Genomic DNA, 27,907 nt, shown 5'->3' with positions numbered 1-27,907 from the left:
AGAAACTTAATCCACCCGCGGAGAGATGGGATACAAATTAGAACCATACTCAACTAAGTAGATGCATCCTTCTCATGGGCAACATGCTACATATTGCAAGAATACAACAATGGCTTTTTCTATCAATTTCAGCTGTTTTACTGCCCAGATTTAACAAACATCAACATGATCCACTTCCATTCATGTGTACAGTGCACTGACACCTGTGTAATCCAAACTTGTGTATCAGCCAGCATGATCAAAGACTTCTGTTCAGTGACAATAGATGGAGTGAAGTCTGCATAAACCAGCACTCTGTATATACCAATAAATTTGTTTTGTTTTGTTTAACGACACCACTAGAGCACACTGATTCATTAATCATCAGCTATTGGACGTCAAGCATTTGGTAATGTTTGACATACATGTAATCTTAGAGGAAAAGTTATAGTTAAAGTTTGTTTTGTTTAACAACACCACTAGAGCACACTGATTCATTAATCATCGGCTATTGGATGTCAAGCATTTGGTCATTTTTAGCATATAGTCTTAGAGAGGAAACCCGCTACAATTTTCCATTAGTATAGCAAGGGATCTTTTATATGCACCATCCCTCTGTGTATACCAATACATTTCGTCAGTCCCTGTAACTTTGGTTTAGACAGGAAAGGAAACAAAAATGTTGGTTTAACAACACTGCGCCATATTTTCAAGAACAGCTATTTGGCATCTGTCATTTGGTTACTTCAAAATGGGTAAATAGAGATAGAGGACACTCACTCTTGCCACACAAGCTATTCCTGCTGATAAAGCATCAAGGGATTTTTATATACACTTTCCCATACCAAAGCTTTTGAATCTGGTGATGCAGTACTGGTTGGGATGGGAATTAATGCCCCTGTTTCTCTTGAACATTCTTGAACATTCACACACACACACACACACACACACACACACACACACACACACACACACACACACACACACACACACACACACACACACACACACACACACTTTCACACACACCAGACACTCACATAGATGCACACACACACACCACACACACTCACGCAGACGCACAAACACAAATACACACCACACACATGCACTCTCACACACACCGCAGACACTCACGCAGACACACTCACACCACATCAAACACACACCACACCACACCACACAACACACACACGCAACACACCACACCACACCACACTCATGGACATGAACCTAGAACAACAAAACACTTGGAACCATAAATATCTCAACGAATTACTACCCCGCAATTATCATATTTATGACAACTCAAGCCCACTGCAATTTGAAATAATTCCTTTAAACCTTGCTTAACCTGCAGAAACATGGGAGTTAAATGAACGGTTGCCATGACAATTAATTAAAGCTCTTTTGACGCAGACATTGTTAGCACATCAAAATGGCCATCATGGCCAGAGGAAAATTGCACATGACCTTAAGCACATTATGGACATCTCGAAGACATTGCTCATGGTTAAATATTTGGGATGTCCACCGCCATTATTGGACTTTATCGATCGGCTTATCGTTGTGCGTGTATTGTCATACAGCGATGACGGGCCATTAGAACAAACACTTCTCATGGGAGGGGTAATTAATAGCCAGGGAGACGCTGTTCTTAATCATGTATGGCTGTCATCAGGCCAAGGGTTATTCTCATCTGACCACACATGTCAGGAGACTGATGCTGCTGCCCGTGGTGACAAAGGTATTGAACAAAGCAAGACCACATACATGTACAAAGAGAAACACTAACTAGACAAAACAGTGTCTTCGTCATATTAACAATGGAAAAATGTTCCATCAAGACACTGAGCCGATTGTATTACTTTATAAAATGTTCCATCAAGACACTGAGCCGATTGTATTACTTTATAAAATGTTCCATCAAGACACTGAGCCGATTGTATTACTTTATAAAATGTTCCATCAAGACACTGAGCCGATTGTATTACTTTATAAAATGTTCCATCAAGACACTGAGCCGATTGTATTACTTTATAAAATGTTCCATCAAGACACTGAGCCGATTGTATTACTTTATAAATGTTCCATCAAGACACTGAGCCGATTGTATTACTTTATAAAATGTTCCATCAAGACACTGAGCCGATTGTATTACTTTATAAAATGTTCCATCAAGACACTGAGCCGATTGTATTACTTTATAAAATGTTCCATCAAGACACTGAGCCGATTGTATTACTTTATAAAATGTTCCATCAAGACACTGAGCCGATTGTATTACTTTATAAAATGTTCCATCAAGACACTGAGCCGATTGTATTACTTTATAAAATGTTCCATCAAGACACTGAGCCGATTGTATTACTTTATAAAATGTTCCATCAAGACACTGAGCCGATTGTATTACTTTATAAAATGTTCCATCAAGACACTGAGCCGATTGTATTACTTTATAAAATGTTCCATCAAGACACTGAGCCGATTGTATTACTTTATAAAATGTTCCATCAAGACACTGAGCCGATTGTATTACTTTATAAAATCCTATAATGTGTTCCAACATCAACATATGAGTTAAGTCAATCATATTATTTTTTTAAAGTTTGTTTTCTTTAATGACACCATTCACTACAGCATATATTCATTGATTAATAATCAGCTACTGAATGTCAAACATTTGGTAATTTTGACATATAGTCTTAGAGAGGAAACCTGCTACATTTTTTCATTAGTAGCAAGGGATCCTTTATATGTACTCTCCCACAGACAGGACAGCACATACCACGGCCTTTAATATATCAATCGAGAGGCACAGCTTGGGATGAGAATGACCCCAATCAGAGAATGGGTCCCAAACAAAAGTCAAATGTGACTCAGTTTTGCATATCATTACTCATGCAAGTATAACTGGCAGTAATTAATAACATCAGAGACATTTTGACAGCTTTATACTTCGTATCACAGGCAGAAGATTTCTCAGCAAAGATATTAGTTAAAAATCAATAGTAGCCAGACCACAAAGACTTCTATTAGTGTGTGTGTTTGAGTTTGGGGCCTCAGCCGGTGGACATGCATGTATGACAGACATAATCAATGGTCAAGGGGAACAGCTCAAAACAATCTGAAATAGCCACCGGATGCTGGCTGGACAGTGGCAATTTATATCAGTAGCTATATGTGCTGAAGAGTGAATATTTATATCAGTAACTGTAAAGCTATAGTATGTGCTGGAAAGTGGCAATTTATATCTGTAACTGTCAAACTATGTGCTGGAGAGTGTCAATTTATATCAGTAACTGTAAAGTTATGTGTGCTGGAAAGTGTCAATTTATATCAGTAACTGTAAAGCTATATGTGCTGGAGAGTGTCAATTTATATCAGTAACTGTAAAGCTATATGTGCTGGAGAGTGTCAATTTATATCAGTAACTGTAAAGTTATATGTGCTGGAGTGTCAATTTATATCAGTAACTGTAAAGCTATATGTGCTGGAGAGTGTCCATTTATATCAGTAACTATAAAGTTATGTGTGCTGGAAAGTGGCAATTTATACCAGTAACTGTACCTGATATAGGAAAGTGCAATGCTATACGAAATTAAGGAAGAAAATGGTTTATTTCATGATGCACTCAACACATTTTATTTTACGGTTATATGGCGTCAGAATACCAAATGAAATGTTCCATGTAATTCTCACATAAAGATAAAAATATTAACTATCTAAACCTAGCTTGAACCAATTTTTAAAACATAATAATCATGAAAACAATTTATAGCAATATATATATTGGGCTATTTCTCGTTCTAGCCAGTGTACCACAACTGGTATATCAAAGGCTGTGGTATGTACTACCCTGTCTGTGGGATGGTGCATATAAAAGATCCCTTGCTGCTAATCGAAAAGAGTAGCCCATGAAGTGACGACAAAGGGTTTCCTCTCTCATTATCTGTGTGGTCCTTAATGATATGTTTGACGCCATATAACCATAAATAAAATGTGTTGAGTGCATTGTTAAATAAAACATGTCTTTCTTTCTTTCTTTCCGTACATCCCAATTCAATATGCACCAGGACTTTTCTCGACTGAATCTGTTTAAACTAATTTCACATTCATTTAAGGTACAACATTATTACTCCTTCAGGACGTTCTGTGCCAAAAAACACTTTTATTAACACAGTGGATGGCAAAATATCTCATAAAGAGGGCTTTACTCGCAACATCAAAGTATTATCCAGAATAAGGCAGGGCAAATAGCTTCATCAGCAGCAAAATCCTTCAATTAATATCATCTGATCGCGTCTGTTGCCCACGGTGACGTCTGCAATCGTCTGGCCACAAGACCTGTTATCATCTCCATTGATTGCGTGATTGAGGCACTTCAACAGGAATAAGACAGTCAAACATCCATTCCTCAAAACATGAACCAGTTAACCGTTGCTATACTTATTTCCAGACCACACCATGACCAGTAGAAAAAAATATTCAGATCTCGTAACCTGAACCAGTTAACCTTTAACCTTTGCTATACTTATTTCCAGACTACACCATGACCATTAGAAAAAATATCCACATCTCATAACCTGAACCAGTTAGCCTTTGCTATACTTATTTCCAGACTACACCATGACCAGTAGGGAAAAATATCCACATCTCATAACCTGAACCAGTTAGCCTTTGCTATACTTATTTCCAGACTACACCATGACCATTAGAAAAAATATCTACATCTCATAACCTGAACCAGTTAGCCTTTGCTATACTTATTTCCAGACTACACCATGACCATTAGAAAAAATATCCACATCTCATAACCTGAACCAGTTAGCCTTTGCTATACTTATTTCCAGACTACACCATGACCATTAGAAAAAATATCTACATCTCATAACCTGAACCAGTTAGCCTTTGCTATACTTATTTCCAGACTACACCATGACCATTAGAAAAAATATCCACATCTCGTAACCTGAACCAGTTAGCCTTTGCTATACTTATTTACAGACCACACCATGACCAGTAGGGAAAAATATCCACATCTCGTAACCTGAACCACTTGGCCTATATAGCTTTGCTATATACATTTTCAGATAACACCTTGACTATAGTAGAACAAATATTCAGTTCTCATTTCCTGAACCAGTTACGGTAGCCTTTGCTATACTTATTTTCAGACCACACCATGACTATAGTAAGAAAAATATCCAGTTCTGAATCTCAGAACCTGAACCAGTTAGTCTTTGCTTCATTCATTTCCCACACTATGACACAGTAAGAACTATATCCATTCTCATAATCTGAAGCACTTAGACTTTGCTGCACTTATGTCCAGACTATACCATGATATAAGAAGAAAAATATTCATTTATCATAATCTGAACCACTTAGCCTTAATTAATTTGCTACACTTATTTCTGACTACTAGTATACCATGACACCAGAAGTAAAATATCCATTTCTCATAACCTGATATATAGTCAGCCTTTGCTACATTTATCCACACTTCTATAAACATGTATGACCCAGTAAGAAAAATAACCATTTCTCATAACCTGATATATAGTCAGCCTTTGCTACATTTATCCACACTTCTATATACATGTATGACCCAGTAAGAAAAATATCCATTTCTCTAAACCCATAAACCAGCCATAACCTTAATTTTTTCTTTTCTTTTTGATTCCCACATTACTGTGACCCAGTAAGAAAAATATCAATTTTTCTGAACCAATAAACCGGTTAGCCTTTGCAACACCTATTTTCCAAAGTAGGATCACCATGAGATACTTGGTTACTATCTGGAGGAAATCTGAATTCATATATATTAACCAGAGCAAGAGCGGTATAATGGTCTTGATTCACTCAGCTGATAACACTTTTACAACAGCTAGATTACTTCTCAAAGCATTGCAGATCTGGAACTGACACAAGACATAATTTGCGACACACCCATGAAAGAGATAATTTTTGTCTCCGACATATATATTTTGAAACTTGTGATTGTTTGCTCCATGGTGATGACACATTCACCACAGGTATACCATTCAATGTAATACCACAATAAAAGTTGATTGCTTTGTGATGTACAAGTTAACCTTAAAATGATTGCTCTGTGACACATAAGTTGACTGCAAGCAAAACTAATTTTACGTGGAAAATATATTTGAATTATTTTAAACATGCTTTTTTTTTGTCAGGATATGCTAGGATGAGAATACTGCATTGGTGTCCATTAGATTCCATTTACCTTATAACAAGTGATTAAAAACATTTCTTACACACTCGTATCACAGAATGAACGACTGTAGATCAATATCGTCATTAACATATGGTGTAGATCACTTCTGTGACTTGTGATTGGGTATTCTGAGGTCATGACTCAAGTGGGTCATTTATGTCTTATGCTGAAGATTTTTGTTTAGTTTTCTCATTAAACTATATTTGAAATGACTTTTCAAGGGTGCGTAGGAAATAGAATTAAAATACGCTCACGCCCATCCCTCTCTCTTTCTCTCTCCGTCCATCCCCTCCTCCCTCCATCTCCCTCTCTCGCTCTGCGTGTGTATCTCTCTCTCTCCTTCCCTCTCCCTCATCCATCTCCCTCCATCTCTCTCTATCTCTCCCTGCCTCCCTTCCCTCCATCTCCCTCTCTCGTTCTGTGTGTGTGTCTCTCTCTCCGTCCGTCTCCCTCTCTCCCTTCATCTCTCCCTCTCTCTCTCTCTCTCTCTCTCTCTCTCTCTCTCTCTCTCTCTCTCTCTCTCTCTCTCTCTCTCTCTCTCTCTCACTCTCACTCACTCACTCAGTCACTCTCTCTCTCATATACCTTCCATCTCTCTCATAATGCACATCAATACTACATCAAAAAAAATTATATGCTTCCTTTAGAACATTTCTCAAAGCAGTCTTATGTTTATTTCTATGGTTACCCAAGTCCATTAGCACTCGTAACAATTTCTAAAACACTTTCAAAAAGCAAACTGTGGTTTTTTAGAAAAGCAAGCAGCCGTAGAAAAATATGAACATTTTATTAGCTGTTGGATTCTAAGTGCTAACAAATTACAGGGATAAATCTTTCAGAGCAGTTAATGCAAACTGAGCACTAGTAGATGATTATAATCCGTTTCAAGTCATGGGTAAATAGTCACGGTTACAGTGTTAATAATGTTGTATTCAGCTGCAGAACAACGTGAATGGCTTGCTATTCACACCCCGACAGGGGAGGATTGATTTACCATGTAACGATGGCTTAATAATATTGACCGTGTCAAGTGTCAAACTCACTAAATAATACCCTGATAGAGCAAATATTATCACTCATTATATTGATTACTGCTCTCTGATGTGATTACGGGTAACGAGGAATGCTGCAAAATGCAGATGCAGCAGCACAGCATGGCAACTTGCGAGTGAATGTGAAAATCAATCAGCCAGCCATCATTATCACCGAATTAAGGCTGTTTTTTAAAACGGACTTGTGTTATTAGATCACTATAATGTTCATTACAGTCACACAATGACATTATATTACAACACAATTGTCCATTGTTGTAATATAGTGACATTATATTACAACGCAATTGTCCATTGTTGTCATATAGTGACATTATATTACAATGCAGTTGTCCATTGTTGTTATATAGTGACATTATATTACAACACAGTTGTACACTATTGTCATATAGTGACATTATATTATATCACAGTTGTCCATTGTTGTCATACATTATATTATATCACAATTGTCCATTGTTGTTATATAGTGACATTATATTACAACACAATTGTCCATTGTTGTCATATAGTGACATTATATTACAACACAATTGTACATTGTTGTCATATAGTGACATTATATTACATCACAATTGTCCATTGTTGTCATATAGTGACATTATATTACAATGCAATTGTCCATTGTTGTCATATATTGACATTATATTACATCACAATTATTGAATTTATATTACATCAGAACTGACTATCTCTGTCATATACTGACGTTATATTACGCAGGGGCGGGATGTAGGTCGGTTTGCGATCGATCCTTGTTGGTGGGTCATTTCTCGTTCCAACCAGTGTATCACAACTGGTATATCAAAGGCCGTGGTATGTGCTATCCTGTCTGTGGGATGGTGCATATAAAAGATCCCTTGCTACTAATGGAAAAATGTAGCAGGTTTTCTCTCGAAGACTATATGTCAAAATTATAAAATGTTTGACATCCAATAACAGATGATTAATAAATCAATGTTCTCTAGTGGTGTTGTTAAACAAAAAAACTTTTTTTAATAGTACACATAGTGTTAGAGAAAATCCCCAAGGGATCTTTTATATGTACTTTCTCCACATAGGATAGCATATACCACAGGCTTTGATACACCAGTCATGGAGCATTGGTTGGGACGGGGTAAAAAACACAATCAGAGAATGGGTCCACTGAGGTGGTTTGATCCTACGACGCAAGCACCACGTGGACCTTCAAGCACTACGTGGACCTTCAAGCACCGTGTGGACCTTCAAGCACTGTGTGGACCTTCAAGCACCTTCAAGCACCACGTGGACCTTCAAGCACCGCGTGGACCTTCAAGCACCATGTGGACCTTCAAGCACCACGTGGACCTTCAAGCACCATGTGGAACTTCAAGCCCTATGACCACCTCTGGATCTGCCAATGGAGCACTCTACCAACTTAGCCAGATCCTGCCACTTTGATCATGTTCTAAAATCTTATGACCATAAAACATGTGTATCTGTACAAGTTTGTGTAAGCATGCAGTGGAAACATGTGTGGCCTAATCTATGTAGTGGAAACACGCGTGGCCTAATCCATGCAGTGATGCACACCAAGGTTTTACTCTGCTGTTAACGGGATCCTGCATGATCACTTATTTGTAATCAATCTTTGTGGTTAATCCAGCATGACATACACACGATATTGGATATCATAAGATGCGGCTACAAGACTGCCTCTGTATATCACACAGGGCTCGATCAACAGGTGGAAGCAGGTCATCAACTCGCATGTGTGAGCTGCAACTGGGCTGGTGCATCAATGTGTGCACACACTGGCGTGAAATGTTAAAGTTTGTTTTGCTTAACGACACTACTAGAGCACATCAATTTATTAATCATTGGCTAACAGATGTCAAACATTTGGTCATTTTTACATATAGTCTTAGAGAGGAAACCTGTTACATTTTTCTATTAGAAAGGGATCTTTATATGCACCATCTCACAGACAGGATAGCACATACCACGGCTTTGGTATACCAGTTATGGTGCACTGGCTGGGATGAGAAATAGTCCAATGGGGATCGATCCCACACCACAGGGCTACGTCCCGCCCCCTATGTTGGTGTGAATGTGTGTGAATATATATACATATACAACAATCTATAGTCTTTACCAACCTCTATGAAAAATTTTTTTTATTATTATTTTAGTTTGATTTGACATAAGAAGAAAAGAAAAAGTGTTTTGAAACTAATTTTTAAAAACCTCACTATTTTTGTGCGCAATTTAGAAAACAATTGGCTCAGAAATAGATAACTATAAAAAAGAAAATTAAAAGTGTTTTTGAAAAAAACAAGAAGAAAAAAACTATTTTTGTGTGCAATTTACAAAAAAAAATGGCTCAGAAAGAAATAACTTGTAGTATAAGTACGACAGTAAGAAAACAACATTCCCTGTGGGAAGGAGCATACAGTTACAAAATGCAATCCTAGCTGTCTTAGTTTTCATATGGAAACTGATGGAAAGAAATAAGACATCACACAAACAGTGACAGAAAATAGTGACTCCAACCAAAACCTAAAATTTAACCCATGCATAGTGTGAGAAGTTGACCATGTTACTGGCAGTCAGTTTGACACTACCAACATTCACTACCACATTACAACTGTGTATGCAATACAGACATTATTACGCTAGTAGTATATTAAATTTGGTCTACAATTTCATGTGTTCCCTGATTTCTTTCCATCAGTATATCGTTCCTGTAGCTAAACACTGATAGACTAATCACAGAGATATTTAGAACCTGATTAGAGTGAGAAACTGTAACCTATAGATACAGCCGGTTATCTTATACACACTGACAGACTAATCATAGATGTGCATTTTATGCATGTATAGATAAGACAGTTCAGGCTGCAAGACCACAACAAGTGTTACTGGATGATGGGAAATATATCATCTTTCCCCACAGCACTGTAGGCCCATGATTACCTAACTTGACAGACTTAATTCAAGTAACATTTCACATGATGTCAACATCTCTACTATGTATATGTTCGAGCTTAAAATCTCAATATGGTTTCCATGTATATATAACAACCGTTTTTAATACAATATAATATGAACCATTAATTTATACAGACTGGATAATAGGGGGGGTAGTGGTGGTGGTTAAAGGTCTACAAACATTACATGTAATTTTTAAAATGTCAATGAATCAGACATGTATATGCTATCTCTTGGGATACCACAAATCTGTTGATGTGTGACAAAATTGGTGAAGAAAAATGCAGTCACTATAAATACAAGCAAGACTTAATACAAGTGTACTTGTTATGAATCAAGAAAAATCTGCAGATAAATTATTCATTTCAAAAATACATGCAAATGGTCAGTTATCTCCATATTAATTTATTTTGAAAATGTACCTCCACTGTATCTGGTTAACTGTAAGATTAATACATTCTGTGTGTGGGGTTTTGTGCCAATTTAATCGTGAAAAACAAATACATTTGTTAATGGTATTATAAATCTATACATCGCAATTCTTCATCTCTTTATTTATGTTAAAATATGGTTAATAAATACTATGTAAATCAACAACAAATAAGATAAATGAAACTCAGTTTCATTAAATAAAAACCAAAACAAATGTATTTTTTTACCTCTCATTCAACATACTCAACTGCTTATTTAAAACAAATTCATAAACATAAATCATAATAACCTTTTAAACTTAAATAATTTAAAATTAAATTTAAATTTAAAATATTCTTAACAGCAATAATCAATATATGCACATACCTCCTTGACATTTGTTGAAGAATTCGTTAAAAGCGATATACACAGCTGATTCAGCCTAAACGCACCTCTAGTTGGTTTACACGCACACGCGACCAGTCAACAGTGGGGCCGAACAAACAGGTGCGCAAACAAGCCTAGAACATTGGAACCTTGGTGCGACTATTAACACACACTAGATCTCCAATCCACACAGACCCAGCACCAGAATAGACCCAGCACCAGAATACCAGAGTAACAATCGAGCCCGGTTTCCCTTGAATGTGAAACTGGAATAACGTCCTCATGGTGAATAACGTCCTCTGCCGCTAATCAATACTGCTGTTCCTATCCAGTGATTGGTGAAACATGGGTCTTTAAAGTAATAACCTTGGCAAGTGGCAAGCACAACAGAATTAAAGAGCGTGTACGCATATCCCTCTCATAAGCTCACACACTGGGGTTACATATGAACACTTGTCAAAACTGGTCAGGACTTGTTGCAGACATCAACCGACTGCATGGAGAAAAAACAACAAGAACATTTATAAGCAGCACATCAAATATGTCTCAGAAGTGACTTATTATCCTGTACTGCTTTCGCAGACTGGCATTGGGATACAGCTGCTAAAAATTACTAAGTTTTGTCACTGGAGATGACCAGAAATTTATAATAATCTGGAAAATATAACCTGTATGATCAGCAGTATGCAAGCAAAACAACAGAAAGTTAGGTCTTATCCCAGCTTGCTCTCTCTGATGGTCACCGGAGTACAACTGTTAAAACTTTTCAAATCTTGCTACTGCAACACGCCACGAATGTAAATAATCAATAAGCAGGAAAATATATGTTATGTTATCAGCAGCCACAAAACAAATTTAAAGCTCATGTAGCTTTAGTATATTGCTCAAATGTCTTACAGACCAACACTTGAATATTCAACTATTAAATCTGGTTAATCCACGACATGGAAACAATAAACCAGAAAATAAGTTATACCAGCAGCAGTAGAACAGAAAGTTATATATCTTGTTTGAATTTCTTACTAGATTCAACTGTTAAATCTGGTCAAATCTTGCTACTGCAACCATCAATGATTGGAAAGAACAAAATAATAATTGTCTTCAGAAGCTGCCTATAACAACAACAGAAAGCTATATAGGCCTTGTCTTTATGCAGCCCCTAGAGTCGCGCCGTGGTACATTCGTTAAACTGCCTGGTCAGCAAATGCAGTAGCCATCACTGTTTGAGAAAACCACCATTAAATCTGTCACAAGCCTGGACTATATATACACACAGCCCTTTGATTGTCCGTGTTCAGCCAGCGTGGTGAAATATCTTTAGATCGGGCTAGCTTCCTGCGGGTGAAGACAAGATGTAACCATCTGGTGGGCAATGCTTCAGTGAGATCATACAGCCAGATAGTGGGGAACAATTCCGCCTGTCATTGTGCAAGTAGGATAAGCAATAAATTACTTCATTGGCTTGTCTTATCAAAGGCTGGGGTATGTTATGGTAATGTGGAGTGCATGCGGACTCCCTTTGCTTCTAATTGATAGGAGATGCCAACACGGTAACAGCAGGTTTCCAGTAACACTAACAAGACAGTTCTATAATGATTGGCTTTGGAAACTGGGAGACGGCAGAAATTTTAATTTGAGAGATCTTTTATAGGCCCATTCTGGGTCATTTTATATTTACTTTCTTTTTCTGTTTCTCTTTAAAAAAAAAAACATTTTGAGCTATACTACAAACAATGGAATGATCAGAAACGTGCAATTAATAATTTATGAATAAGATAAGATAAAGATAAAGAAAAAATTTATTGCATTTAAACATTCCACATGGGAACAGAGTGCACAAAATAACATTAGAAAGTTGCAATATCAACAAAGAATGAATGAATGAATTAATTAATGTTTAATGACACCCCAGTACGAAAAACACATTGGCTATTGGATTTCAAAGGGTAATTAATGACAGAATAAATACAAAAATTCAAAAAATTCTACTATAGCTGTGAATCAGTACCTTTCATAAATGGCAAAATTCAAATCATCACAACATAGCAAATACACAAATGTACATGTATGTACCTAAATTAAAATTATCAAACTGAAGTTATAAAGCTGTGCAAAAAAAAGAAACAAATCACCCAATTTTCAGTTTTATATATATATTTTTTGTTCTTGCTTTCTAGAAAATGTTTTAAATGAACCAGCAATACCATGCATATGTTAGTAAAAAGATTTGTTTTGTTTAACAACACTACTAGAGCACACTGATTAATCAATCATCAGTTATTGGTAATTTAGTCATTTTCACAGTCCTCAGAGGAAACCCACTACATTTTTCTATTAGCAATAAGTGATCTTTTATATGCACTTTCCCACAGACAGGACAGCACATACACCATGATCTTTGGTATCTCATCACTTGTTAGTAAGTACATGGCTACAGCCTCAACATACCAGTCATATCCACCAGCGAATACATAGCCTTAATTAAGGATTGAACTATGTAGTGGGTGTGCAATTATTAACATGATTAATTACCAAATTAGACATTGATATATCTGTACTGTTTCAGCGTTACACGGAAACAGACACATATGTTCAGCGCAATAGTAATGCTCTGATATATATATACAAATTAAATTTAAAGGAAAGGAAGGGATGGGATTTAGCTCAGTCGCCATGGCAGGGCACTTGTTGGAGGTAATTGGATTATAGGATGGAACCTTCTCAGTGGACCCATCCCACCCAGTATCCCACAAGCGGTATATATCAAAGGCTGTGGTATGTGCTGCTTTGTATGTGGCAATTAATGCATATAAAAGATCCTTTGTTGCTAATGGAGAAATGTAGTGGGTTCCTGTAAAGACATATGAGTTAGAATTACCAAATGTTTAACATCCACAGTTAATATTAGCCAATTATGGTTAATTAATCAATGTGCTCTAGTAGTGTCATTACACTATACAAACTTTAAAGCAAAGGAAATCCATTCATTCATTTATACTTATTTCTGTGCTCATATCCAGTTATCGGGGCTGTCCGTTAGTCAGAGAGAAGTAGGTGTAGCAGTCTTATACACCTATCCATCGAGTCGTTAAAAACATACTTTGGGTGGAAGCCGACACCGGGATGTGAACCCAGTAGGTACTTAATTGCATTAAAATAATATTAATTTTTTTTTTTAAAACCCACAAGAAAGTTTAATCCACTGTCTTTATTAGAAAGGGGGTTGGACGTAGCCCAGTGGTAAAGCACTCGCTTGATGTGTGGTAAATTTTGGATCGATTCTCATCAGTGGTCCCATTGGGCTATTTCTCCTTCCATCAGTGCACCACGACTGGTATATCAAAGGCCATCTTGCCTGTGAGATGGTGCATATAAAATATCCCTTGCTACTAATGAAAAAATGTAGCGGGTTTCATCTCCAAGACTATATGTCAAAATTACCAACTGCTTGACATCCAATAGCCGATGATTAATACATCAATGTGCTCTAGTGGTGTTGTTAAACAAAACAAACAAACAAATTATTAGAAAGAGAAATAAATGTATTTTGACAAAATGCCGAGTTAATCCGTTAGATCAATCATGATGTACTTAACGTATAATCTACTTACAGACAAGTCAGAGGTGATTTGTACACAAATTACCCACCGGGAAGGGAGTCTTGCAGAACAAAGCTCTGTATTTATACCACAGCTCACTGTCAAGTATTGACAGATCCTAGCTGTAGCAAGGAAATACATATCTACGACTCTAATCTCTTTACATACAAAAATAAATGATAAGCTTCCAGCATGAAATCAAAGAAAATTAAAGTGTAAGACCAAGAGAAAGCTGCCTCCTTGTGTACAGTCAATTACAAAGGGCTGACAGCTTTGATGACAAGGATAAGAAGACATTTTCAGTTTTCACATGTTTCTGGTAGATTTCACATCAATGTGTGAAAAAAAAAAACATCATTCACCTCATTAATTTCTTCAAGTAACTTGTTAATATAAAATCATATCTGACAAAAACCACACTAAAAAAAACCCATTCAACAGACTCGGTATCCATTTGGTGAGGGACGTAGCACAATGGTACATTTAGTGCTCGCCTGAAGAGCAGTCGGTCTACGATTGATCCCCGTTGGTGGGCCCATTGGACTAATTTCTCATTTCAGTCAGTGCTCCATGACTGGTATATCAAAGGCCATGGTATGTGCTATCCTGTATGTCTGTGGTATGATGTATATAAAAGATCCCAAGCCACTAATGAAAAAATGTAGTGCTTTTCTCTCTATATGACTATATGTCAGAATTAGCAAAAGCAGATGATGACTAAATTAATGTGCCATTAAACAAAACAAAACTTTTAACTCTATTTATAAGGTTTGTTTGTTTAACGACACCACTGGAGCACATTGATTAATTAATCATCGGCTATTGGATGTCAAGCATTTGGTAATTCTGACTTATAGACATCAGAGGAAACCCACTACATTTTTCCTAATGGAGCAAGGGATCTTTTATATGCACTTTCCCGCAGACAGGAAAGCACATACCATGGCCTTTTTCCAGTTGAGGTGCACTGGTTGGAACGAGAAAAAATCCAATCAGCTGAATGGATCCACTGAGGTGGTTCGATCGTGCGACGCAAGCACCTCAAGCCAACACTCAACCGACTGAGCTAAATCCCGCTACCTAACTCTATTTAGTACCAAAATCAAATATCCAAGATTGTTTTTTCAAAAGCAGACTTCATAATGACAGTACACCACTGAATATATACATGTAGTCAGCAACATGAATACACATGAATTAACCAGGTGCAGATCCAGCAAAATGGAGGGTCAGGGGCGTCTTGACCACCTTGCTCACAAAAAATATTTTGTTTTACTTATTTTAAAGTCCATATTCACTGCTAATAGACAACATCTATGTAAATAGTGTATGCAGACCTCTTCTGTAAAAAAATCCTGGATCCATATACCTAATTAACATCTCATATATGGTACAAAAACAATTAATTGTTAAGAAGTATATGTGCTTGCATGGTGCATGCACACATCTGCAAAGACCCAAAAATCTTAAGATTAAACTTTAATCATTTATACATTAATATATAAATTATATAATATCTACCAGCAAGACCATATACTGTAGTCAAAGCAACTATTTTACTATATAATAAAATATACAATAATGTAAGCTGTGAACATCTTTAAATGATTTATGTTTAAACTAAACAAGACAGATAAAGGATCTATATGTCACTATATATAACAAAATATATAATTAATTAAACTATGAAAATGACGTAAATTACCTTTCACTGCAATACTACGAATAAAGACACTTATAACCTGCTGACAGTAAAGAACCATGTTGCAAATGAAATAGAAATACCATACACGCCACATACAAGTACATGTATATATGAAACACTATACAGTCACATACATGGTATATATCATCCCATGTACACTACGCAGCTTATACATAAATGGACTCATGATAAAACCTCAGACGCATTCACCCCACTGACATGATAAACATCTACTACACTGTATGTGGCCTGAATGTCATTTAAAATACCTCACAGCAAATAAATGTCCTATCAACTATTCAGTGTAAGAACCACATATATTGCTTCTAGCTATGGCCAGCTAACTACATTTTCTCTCATAAAACATTCAGACATACATATGGTAAAGAGAGCAAAATTCTGTCTGCCTGTTCAAAGACTTTCTGCATTATAGGTGTCGGAAAATGGATATTTAAATTGTTTCTGCAGATCGGTTTAGCAGACACACCAAATACTTGTGACGGTGCACAAAGACAATTGTTAAGCAAAGAACACATGCAGCTACCACTGATGATCTGCCCTTGTTGAAAGCTGGCTGTGTTTTTACCATAATATGTATGTAGCTGATACATTTAAAGCAACTGTTCATACACCTGAATGTTATCATAAAAACAGACGCTTTGAAATCACCAGCACCAATTGTGTATGAGCAGCTTAAAATTTTTAAAAAACATTAACATACAAACACACCTTTTCTAACACTTGTTATTTAAAAATATTTTTTACAAAGTGTACAAATTGCAATACTTTCTTAGTTTAATTAGCTTAAACAGTAAATGTAATAATATATGTTGTAAATAATCGAAGGTGAAATAAGTTAGAATGTCAGATAGACACTGAAATCACAGAGGTCAGCATTTTAAGCAAGGTATACTATCTACTTGTATTATATTTGTTTAGGTTAACATGTCTAGCAAGAAACTAGTATTAGTACAAGTATAAGTATATAAGAAATTAGCTAGTATATGTACAATAATGTATTATCTGTGTGTATGCTTAAATCATATCAAACAAAATATTGCTGTTTCATTATGTTTTATGTTTAGTCATGATAATAACAATTATCTGTTGAAACACTTGAGTGTAAAATGTTAAATTGGGAATAATTAAAGTGGTCTCTTACACAAGTTGTGTTAGATGAGTTTAGAGTAATGTTGCCTTTAAAGACAGGTGGTTTGTCTCACTCATATGGCTTCTTAAGTATATTTAACAACTCCAGTATATAGTAAATTTATTTCATTTCAATTTAATTTTAGGCATATCCAATATCTCAATGACCTAAAAGAGTCGGTTACACGACTTTAATGATGTAAATGTGTTACAATATGGCAGAAGTCTTAGAACAGTCCTTTTGAAGATGCTAGCCATGTCAAAGTTGCAATAATGGGGCTCCCGCCAAACATATTTATTAATGTTTGCTATGAAACATAAAGTTTATACATTCAGCTATATGCCTATAAAAATTACAACCAAATAACTCTATTTACTAGTAGAATTTCTTTTATTTTAGAGGGGAATCTTGAGTGTGTTACACACATTAACAAGTGACATCACTGTTTTATGCTTTAACACACTAAGATTTTTCTATAATTCTTTGCAAACAACTGACAAAGAAACAAAGATGGTGACCACAAATTATTTAGGAAATCCCTCTTTGTCACCCAGTACAGAACTTTTTAAAATTATTGTTCTTGTGTTAATTATGGAAAGATTATGCATGGGATAAATTAATTTGTAGTTATTTGTTGCAAATAGATGTGAAATACTGTAGTTTCAACTTTGACATAGGACCTTTAAGGTTTGAGAGATAGTCCTGAAGGAACACATATCACCTGTTTGGGTCGTCTGTTCTTTCTGTTCAAAACAAACACTAGTTGTTTTTTCAGGAATGGTGGAGCGGGGGTGGGGAGGCTCTAGCTCCTCCAATAATTCTGAATCAAAATATGATTGGTAGTAAATCTTAAAGGTAGGGTCAACACAAATAAGAGCCTTATGTGTTGGAAAGATGCATACCCGGACCACCAACACATACTGACACTTTAGCAAATGAAAAACGCGTAATTTTAGAGTTAATAAAAAAACATGATTATTCCTGCTAACTGGGGGCAGCCATTTTGTTTTGTTTTTGTGACGTCCGTTGGGATAGCTTGGGGTGAAAGTGACGTCAGCTCCTGACCATCTCCTGTATGTACAGTGTAAACAAAAGCAGTAATTTTCAACAAGGCGCTTTTCTTTGATCAACCTGACTTGTAAAACAGCATAAATGACGTAATAATATAATAAACTATTTAACTAAATATATTTTAACTTGCATTAACGGAACAAAATGGGGTTATAGTATTTTTCTCTGTTTAATAATCCAAAGGAAAAATGTACACTATTAGGCCTATTGATATGCTACGTTGGAGCAAAACCGACAACCCACGATACCCAAGTGATAAAAAAAATATTCTTTGGGACTATGTAATTGGTCAGTTCTGTGGTTTTAGATGGAAAAGTCTACTTAATCAATAGTTTTACAGAACTATTTACAGTAATAAACCATGTCCATTACAATTTTAGGGGTGACAGGTAATATTCCACAATACCGGTATGTATTCTTGTGTCTAGACAGCGTCAGTTAATTGGCTCATCTGGTTACCAATCAAATACACACCTGCCAATCAGGAATTACAGGTAGAAGCAACTAACAGCATAGACCAATTAACTAAGAAAACACTCCATGTATCATTTCAGTACGTAGGTTAATGCATGGGCAAAACATTGTTAATTGTTTCGACTTGTTGTGTAGCCACTTTAACAATGGTATTTTATTTTGTATTAAAAACAAATATATATAGTGCTGGATATACTTATTGCTGGCTTACTGGGATGTGTATTATTACAGAACATTACAATGTATAACTATTTATCATCCCGCAAAAACCAGGTAGATTATGTTTCTCTAGTTTAAGGCTCATTCCTGACATTACGCGTTAAGTATTACGTAACCACCAGCTCGCCAGAGGGCGTACTCACTGAGATGGTACAAAATGGCTGCGCCCGTTATATATTATAGCCGTCATATTTAACCATTTTATTAATTAACTATACGATTATACGTGTTGATATTAAGCAATAATGTGCATTATATATTGTTGAATATGCATACCAGGCCAAATGCCTTAATTGTCGTCTCCTTTAAGGCAGAGATGAATTTTACTTGTAGAATGCAGGAAATTGTATTTCAGGACATCTAGTTTTCAAAATTTCAAACTCCCTAAAACCTTTGCTTTGCACCCTCATCTCAGTCAGCCCCTCCAATGTCTACTTGCTTCCAAACACTATAACCATCACACACTGTGTGTTCAGCAAAGCTTCGAGCTGGCACTGGGATTAGAACCTATCACCTATGCAAAAGACTTGAACAAGATATATAGCTTCACCAATGTGTCACCAAGGCTTGGATCCAGTGTAAACTTGATGAACCCATGCTGAGCAAACAGATCCAAATCTGATTCCTGACACGCTCTCATTAAAAATTCATCTGTCAAGCTGTCCATCTTCACAAGAAAGCCAGTCTCTGGGTCACAACTGTGAAACAACTCTAACCCCCAGGGATCTGCTTGGCGCAGCAGGGGCCTGTTATTTGTTGTGTTTGGTAATTACAAAAGTAGAACCACTTATACATCCCACTGTGCCACAAGTTACAAATCAAATATGAATTGTTCAGCAGGATTAGTGAATAGAGAGAGAGTGTCATGGAACACAGAGGTGTTTACAATTACTTAAATGTTTGTTATTCCTTTATCAAGTCTAGCAAGTCACTATTTGACTGGACAAAACAAGGTTTAAATGCCAAAGAGCAATATGTAGTCTTGGACAAAAAGAAAAAACATTGCTTGTCCATTAGATATCGTTATCTTACCAAAACAAAATTATTGCTTAAAAATGTATTTAACTTGCTTTCAAATCTATCTCTGTCTCTCTCTCTCTCTCTCTCTCTCTCTCTCTCTCTCTCTCTCTCTCTCTCTCTCTCTCTCTCTCTCTCTCTCTCTCTCTCTCTCTCTATATATATATATATATATATATATATATCCCTCTCTCTCTTTATGTGTATTTAAATGTCTTTTCCAACTAAAACATATTGTATTGACTACTCTTGTCTTGTAGTTAATTGTTTATCATAAAACAATCAGTTTCAGTTGTGCTTATTTCATTGATTTTAGCATTTGGGTCATCACCATGAAGCAACCAATTAGATGTCATTAAATTGTTATCGCAAATATGTTGGAGATCACTTGAGGATCTCTCCAAAAGGTGTTTAAGAAAAACAAATCTATTAACAAAATACCAAGAAAACTTTCAGTGGGTTAACATAAAAAGAGAAAATAATAGGAACTTTTTACACTATATAGTAGTACAAACTCTTTTAAACTTACAAGAAAATGTTGATTTCTAGACCATGGCAGTGCAGGTCAACAATGTTAAAAGCAGTGGATCCACACCAGTTTAAGAAGGTAGCTAACAGTGTCCAGGGTCAAACAAGTACAGAAATCCTGCCTTACTTTACTCCACAGGCAATTCACAATGAATGTGAGAAAAACAAAAACTGCTGACATGTATTTTCATTGTACCATCCGTGGATCCCCATGCAGGGCTTGACATTAAGAACTGCATGTGGTTATTACTTGATACCAGCTACCAGTAGCAATACTTCACTTCTCTGCAACATCCATCAATTTGGCTATATATAATTACGTGGTTGTACACCGAGATGTGCATGACTTGTCGAGATGACGGCTGATGGGCTGATAACTGTGATAATTACATTGTTTTGCAGGTAGCAAGCCAGACAGTATAGTCGTAAAAATAGAAGTCGAATATCACTTACAATAGGTAATGTAACACTGCATCTCATGTGGTTATCTGCCAAATAGGAAATACAATAGGTACTGAAACTGTATTTGATGTAATTATATATGGTTATCAGAATGCATTCTTAAAATAGAAAATGAATTCAATATCGAAATACAATAGACTTCAGTGTGTAAATTGTAGCTTTATTATGTGTATGGGCATCAGAACTGTATTCATAAAACAGAAACTGAACACACAATACAATAGACTTCAGTGTGTAAATTGTAGCTTTATTATGTGTATGGGCATCAGAACTGTATTCATAAAATAGAAACTGAACACACAATACAATAGACTTCAGTGTGTAAATTGTAGCTTTATTATGTGTATGGGCATCAGAACTGTATTCATAAAACAGAAACTGAACACACAATACAATAGACTTCAGTGTGTAAATTGTAGCTTTATTATGTGTATGGGCATCAGAACTGTATTCATAAAACAGTGAACACACAATACAATAGACTTCAGTGTGTAAATTGTAGCTTTATTATGTGTATGGGCATCAGAACTGTATTCATAAAACAGAAACTGAACACACAATACAATAGACTTCAGTGTGTAAATTGTAGCTTTATTATGTGTATGGGCATCAGAACTGTATTCATAAAATAGAAACTGAACACACAATACAATAGACTTCAGTGTGTAAATTGTAGCTTTATTATGTGTATGGGCATCAGAACTGTATTCATAAAATAGAAACTGAACACACAATATAATAATTAATGATAAATGAAACTGCATGTATGCAATTACATGTATATAATGTTATGGTTATATATAATCATTAAATAATTTAGTGAAAGTGCACATTACAACACATATAGCCCAGTTGTGTTAATTTGAGAGCAATCAAAACACTGTACTGGGAAGCTGTTGGTGCTCAGCTGGAACATACATGAATATCCAGTTGTTTTTCACACTATTATTTTCTCATCTACATACCAGTTACATTCCACAAATTCTGCACCAACCACAAACACATTCTAGATATAATATACACAACTCAGTAACCTTCAAATCCATGTTCAATTGAACTAATAATGCTACATGTATATCTGCTGAACAGTGATAGAAAAGTTACAGTAGGTCTCGATCACTTTAAATAAGCAGTACAATACTGACAAATATTTCACTGATGCATACATGTACATATGTAATAATTATTAGTATTCCACATACAAATTTGTACACCATAAGCAATATCAATAAGAACTTTAAAAAAAAACATGATGAAAGGTTTGCCATTATAATTATAGGTTTAATAAAATTAAAATAAAATAATTTTAAAAACCTGCAAGGCACAGCATGGCCCTGGTTATCAGAGAGTGTAAAACAATTATAGCCATTATAGCTTTTTTACCATCAACTTACACATTAATTATAACATCCACCTTTTTTAAATTATACATTTTGGCAAATACAATGTGCATGCTACAGCATGGTCATCCAAATGCACCAAATGTTTTTTAACATACCTTAGTGAGTACCTTGTATGTACCTTAGAAATTAGGAACTGTGACATTAACCATTTTCAAATTTCAGTATTTAACCTTACAATCAAAACAATCAATAAGGGAGTTCTATGAAAAAGTAATACATATGTCCCCTATTAGGTTTAATTTTCCTCCCAAATCTTCGAAGTTCAAGGGCCAAATGGGTAAATCAGTAAGAAAATTAAACTTGATCTGTAACAGTACATGTTAAAACTATACACAAAATTTCACCTCAATATCTTGAGGCATTGCAGAAGAAAAGTCTATAAAACAAATTTGTGAAGGACTAGGGTTCAAGGGCCAAAACTCTTGTCAAAAATAGATGAATTGCTAAGAAACTTGATCTGTTGCAGGACATGATAAAACTATATACAAAGTTTCAGTTCAATATCTGGTGGCATTGTTTAAAAAACCCTATATGTGTGACAGACAGACAGACAGATAGACAGACAGACAAACGGACAGAAAGACTGAAGGACAGAGATGAAATCTAGTATCCTCTGGCTGGGCCAGTAGGGGACTAAAAACCCGGAGAAATGTGTCATCTGATCAGATGTTCCTCATGGAATTAGTTAATGGTCATTTATTACATGCTGCATACCTACTCAAACATTTTTTACTGAAAGTATATTTAAGTAACTTCATTTATATAGTATTTGTGTTGTGTACTTACCATCACTGTACTGTTAAAAGAAGTTATTACCACAAATATGTTCTAGTGCATGGGAAGAAAGTCATATATTAGCACATACTGATGATCAGATTCTACTGCCATCATTAACTATTTTAAATTCATATGTTATCTGTAAGCTCAGAATAGTATATAATACAAGATTCGTTCAACAAGCTCAGACAGTATAATGTAAGTTACTCCACATGTGAATCAAAAGCAAAGAACAGTATAATACTAGATATGGGACTCTGAAAGGTGTAATACAAGAGATACTCCACATGCCCATCACAAGCTCAGAACTGATGAATACAAGAGTTACTCTATGTGTCAACTACAATCTCAGAACAATATAAGAGTTACTCCATGTGTCAACTACAATCTCAGAACAATATAAGAGTTACTCCATGTGTCAACTACAATCTCAGAACAATATAAATTACTCTGTGTCAACCACAATCTCAGAACAATATAAGAGTTACTCCATGTGTCAACTACAATCTCAGAACAATATAAGAGTTACTCCATGTGTCAACTACAATCTCAGAACAATATAAATTACTCTGTGTCAACCACAATCTCAGAACAATATAAGAGTTACTCCATGTGTCAACCACAATCTCAGAACAATATAAGAGTTACTCCATGTGTCAACCACAATCTCAGAACAATATAAGAGTTACTCCATGTGTCAACCACAATCTCAGAACAATATAAGAGTTACTCCATGTGTCAACCACAAGCTCAACAGTATAATTAGAGTTACTCCATATGTCAACCACAAGCTCAACAGTATAATTAGAGTTACTCCATATGTCAACCACAAGCTCAACAGTATAATTAGAGTTACTCCATATGTCAACCACAAGCTCAACAGTATAATTAGAGTTACTCCATATGTCAACCACAAGCTCAACAGTATAATTAGAGTTACTCCATATGTCAACCACAAGCTCAATAGTATTTATAGTTACACCATGTGTAGAGTATAAGCTCAAAACTTTAACACAAGCATTAATCATAAAATACAGAATTACAAGAATGAATGTTTGTTTTTAATATCAAGTCTAGAAAGAAAGAAAGAAAGAAATGTTTTATTTAACGACACACTCAACACATTTTATTTACGGTTATATGGCGTCAGACATATGGTTAAGGACCACACAGATTTTTTAGAGGAAACCCACTGTCATCTTCATGGGCTACTCTTTCCGATTAGCAGCAAGGGATCTTTTATTTGCGCTTCCCACAGGCAGGATAGCACAAACCATGGCCTTTGTTGATCACTGGTAGGTGCAAGTGGTTTACACCTACCCATTGAGTCTTGCGGAGCACTCACTCAGGGTTTGGAGTCGGTATCTGGATTGAAAATTCCATGCCTCGACTGGGATCCGAACCCAGTACCTACCAGCCTGTTGACTGATGGCCTAACCATGACGCCACCGAGGCTGGTCAAGTCTAGAAAAGCGTATGTGAGAAGCTGTGGACTTAGTGAAAACGGACTCTTTCAGCTTACTTCACTTGTATTACAAGTTAAGCTCATTACACTGAGAACGTCTGTTTATCCAGTAGGTTAATAACAAACACAAACAAGCCACAAAGTGGATATAATCTCATTGGATTACATGTTCCTGTTATTTCAGACAATAAAACAGACAAAAACCTGTCTGTTCATAATCTAACATAAGCCTATATACTACATTAAGGTAATAAGGTAAAATCTAAATATCACTGAATGTTGACGAATCAGCATATATTTCTAAAGTAAATGAGAAAATATATGTCATTTTATTTTCCAGAAGACTACTGTAATCAGACAGATTTTATTACTTTTCCTCTTCAGCGGTCTGATAAGATTGTAAAACCTCCCTGTAGCATTTTATTATTAATCCATATAATACTGTTATTGAAAGATAAAAATAGATAGGTGTACATCAAACTGGTGCAGTTTATGTGATATGTTCATGTAACCGAAATTACATAAACACAAACTCCAAACTCCAGCAACAAATAAATGAGCAAACCAAATATATGTATATGTACAGGCATTATTTCTGGAGAAATAAAATTATTTATGTGTTTGGTTTTTGTGTGTTTTTCCTCTTTTCTTTTCTGTTTTTTTTTTTAATTGTTAAATTTGTAATACCAAAATGATTTGTTTGCATATTATTATTATGTAGCAAATATGTTTTCTTTTTTCTAGGATTATTTTAGCCTAAGGAAGTTGAAGGTTGTTCATATATAACTTGTCAATGAAAGGGAAAAGTTCTAAGTACCACTGAAGCATGCTGGTACTTAAATTGTAACATGATGCACGGCGCAATATCTATCTCAGATGGTAAAGAACTCATCTGAGGTGCTTGCATTGTAGGATAAAACCATCTCAGCAGACCCATTCTCTGATATATCAAAGGTTGTGGTATGTGCTGTCCTGTTTGCAGGAAAGTGCATATTTAATAAAAAAAATATCTTGCTGCTTATGTAAAAATGTACCAGGTTTCCTCCAAAATGCATGTCTGATATCCAACAGCTGATGATTAATAAATCAATGTGCTCTAGTGGTGTCATTAAACAAAACAAATGTTTCTGCAACTGATATGAACTAAAGTACACATTACACAATTTAACACAACCTATCTAGGCCATGGAAGAGTTAGTGTAGAGAGACAGGAAACTTTCATATGCATTTTCACACAGACAGGACAGTACATGGACTTTATGTAAGAGTCGTGGGGCAGTGGCTGTGATGAAGGAAAAATCCCAGATTCCATCAAGGCAAATGCTCTACCACCAAGCTACACCCGACCCCAGGCCATTAAACCGTGTTACATTGAGTAGTAGAGAGATGAAACCCACTTCCCACACATATGCTATTCCTGTCAAACAGCAGTGCTCAGAATATTTTTATATATGCACTTTAATTTCAATAGACAGTACAGTGCATATCATGGCCTTTGATGTATCAGTCTTGTTCACTGGCTGGGATGAGAAACCCACCAATTCTTCAAAACCCTAAACACTACTTCAAAACCCTAAACACTACAACACATCACACCTCGGGCAACATTCCAGCTCTTGGTTCTCAAAGGAAAACACTTACTTCCACTGAGGGCAATCGATCCTGCGACACATCGCACCTCAGGTGAGTCCTCTACACCCAACTCTAAAAAGGCCGAGAGTCATCCAAGTCAAGCAACTGTAAAGAGCACTGTACCTGATTTCAGCTGTGCTGTTCCGCTATCCCCTGACAGCAGAGATCCAGACGTCTCCCCCATCATGCCTCCGATTCCGCTGTCGGGGTACGAACTCTGCGCACACTGGTTCTTCCTCAGCAGCTCCTGCTCCACCAGCACCTTGGTGAGCTGTCGAGACTTGGGCAGGTCGGCCATTCTCACGGTACTCATCCCGGTTTCCTCAGTGACCGCGAGCGGCTTGTGTCGCGACGATTGCGAAGGTCGCGTACACCTATCATGGGTGTTCAGACTCTTCGTCCGGGATAGAGAACCAGACCGGCAGTTGCCATTATGGTTCGTGCCATCACAGCCTGGATCGTCATGGAAACCGAGGTCCTCCTTGTCGACGGGCGAGGCCGGGAGGGATCTCAGCATGCGCTGGATGGCGTCACTGTCGAACATGGTGTTTGTGTACAATGGTGTCAGAGGGGTCTGGGGGGTGAGTGGTTCCGGCGGGGAGGGCCATTCGGGGGATTCCGACGACGAGGTGTGCCGGGACGCGGATATGTCGACAGTCAAGCGAGACCCGCGGGACAGCTGACCGTCTGTCCACCCAGGGCTGCTGGTCACCGTGGCCTGAGACATGCTGCTGGCCGGTCTCACCTGCGAGGCCTGGCAGTCCACAGTATCACACTGGCTGTAGTCTGGAGGCTTCACACTATCACACTCATTGTAGTCTGGAGGCTTATCTATCACAACTCCGTTGCCAATGGCGGCGGTCCTCTCCCGGCTATTGCTTGCCACAGAGCCGAGTCGTGGACTGCCCATACTGTCCACTGTCAAACCCGACATGGCAGAGTTCGGTCTGTCAGTGACACTTCTCGCTGGCGACGACGTCAGTGATGATGGACACTGCGGCATGGATTTCCTGAACACAACAGTTTCTCCATCGCCGGCCGCGGCCCCAGGGTTTCTTAGACTGGACGACGCCATGCAGTTGTCGTAGACGGAGCTGTTGGACGAGAGCTTCACCATGGCGGAGTACCGGTACCCACTCCGGTCCTCCGCATCGTCCGGTTTGAAACTCGACATGTTCGGAGACTCTCTCCGCGGCGACGGCTGTCGCTGCTGCACGCGCACAACAGCCACATCGAGATGATCACAGGGTCCCGTCCTCACTCTGATCGGCCTGGCCTTGACCTTGACGCTGGTGGCTTGGAGAGCTAGGAGAAGATGCAGAAGCTGTCTTGCTTCGAACTCTCTATAAAAAGAAGATTTACACATTATCAATCGATATAAAT

General features: G+C 36.8%; 2 protein-coding genes across 7 annotated transcripts in view; both read right to left on the bottom strand.

The window, feature by feature from the left end:
* Positions 1–27,698, bottom strand: part of LOC121372630 (protein still life, isoforms C/SIF type 2-like) — a 116,700-nt gene extending 89,002 nt beyond the window's left edge. For all 5 annotated transcript variants that reach the window (XM_041499059.1, XM_041499062.1, XM_041499063.1 and 2 more), the window contains exon 1: positions 26,648–27,698. In XM_041499059.1, coding sequence (XP_041354993.1) covers positions 26,648–27,698 — 1,051 coding nt within the window. The remainder of the gene's footprint in view (positions 1–26,647) is intronic.
* Positions 27,699–27,729: 31 nt separating this feature from the next.
* Positions 27,730–27,907, bottom strand: part of LOC121372631 — a 52,198-nt gene continuing 52,020 nt past the window's right edge. For both annotated transcript variants that reach the window (XM_041499065.1, XM_041499066.1), the window contains one exon: positions 27,730–27,867. In XM_041499065.1, coding sequence (XP_041354999.1) covers positions 27,766–27,867 — 102 coding nt within the window. In that variant the 3' untranslated portion in view covers positions 27,730–27,765. The remainder of the gene's footprint in view (positions 27,868–27,907) is intronic.

The sequence above is a fragment of the Gigantopelta aegis genome, chromosome 4, assembly GCF_016097555.1.
Source record: "Gigantopelta aegis isolate Gae_Host chromosome 4, Gae_host_genome, whole genome shotgun sequence".
In the NCBI taxonomy this organism is placed as follows: domain Eukaryota; kingdom Metazoa; phylum Mollusca; class Gastropoda; order Neomphalida; family Peltospiridae; genus Gigantopelta; species Gigantopelta aegis.
Note: the sequence above shows the minus strand (reverse complement) of the source record. Positions and strands in the feature narration are given on the sequence as shown.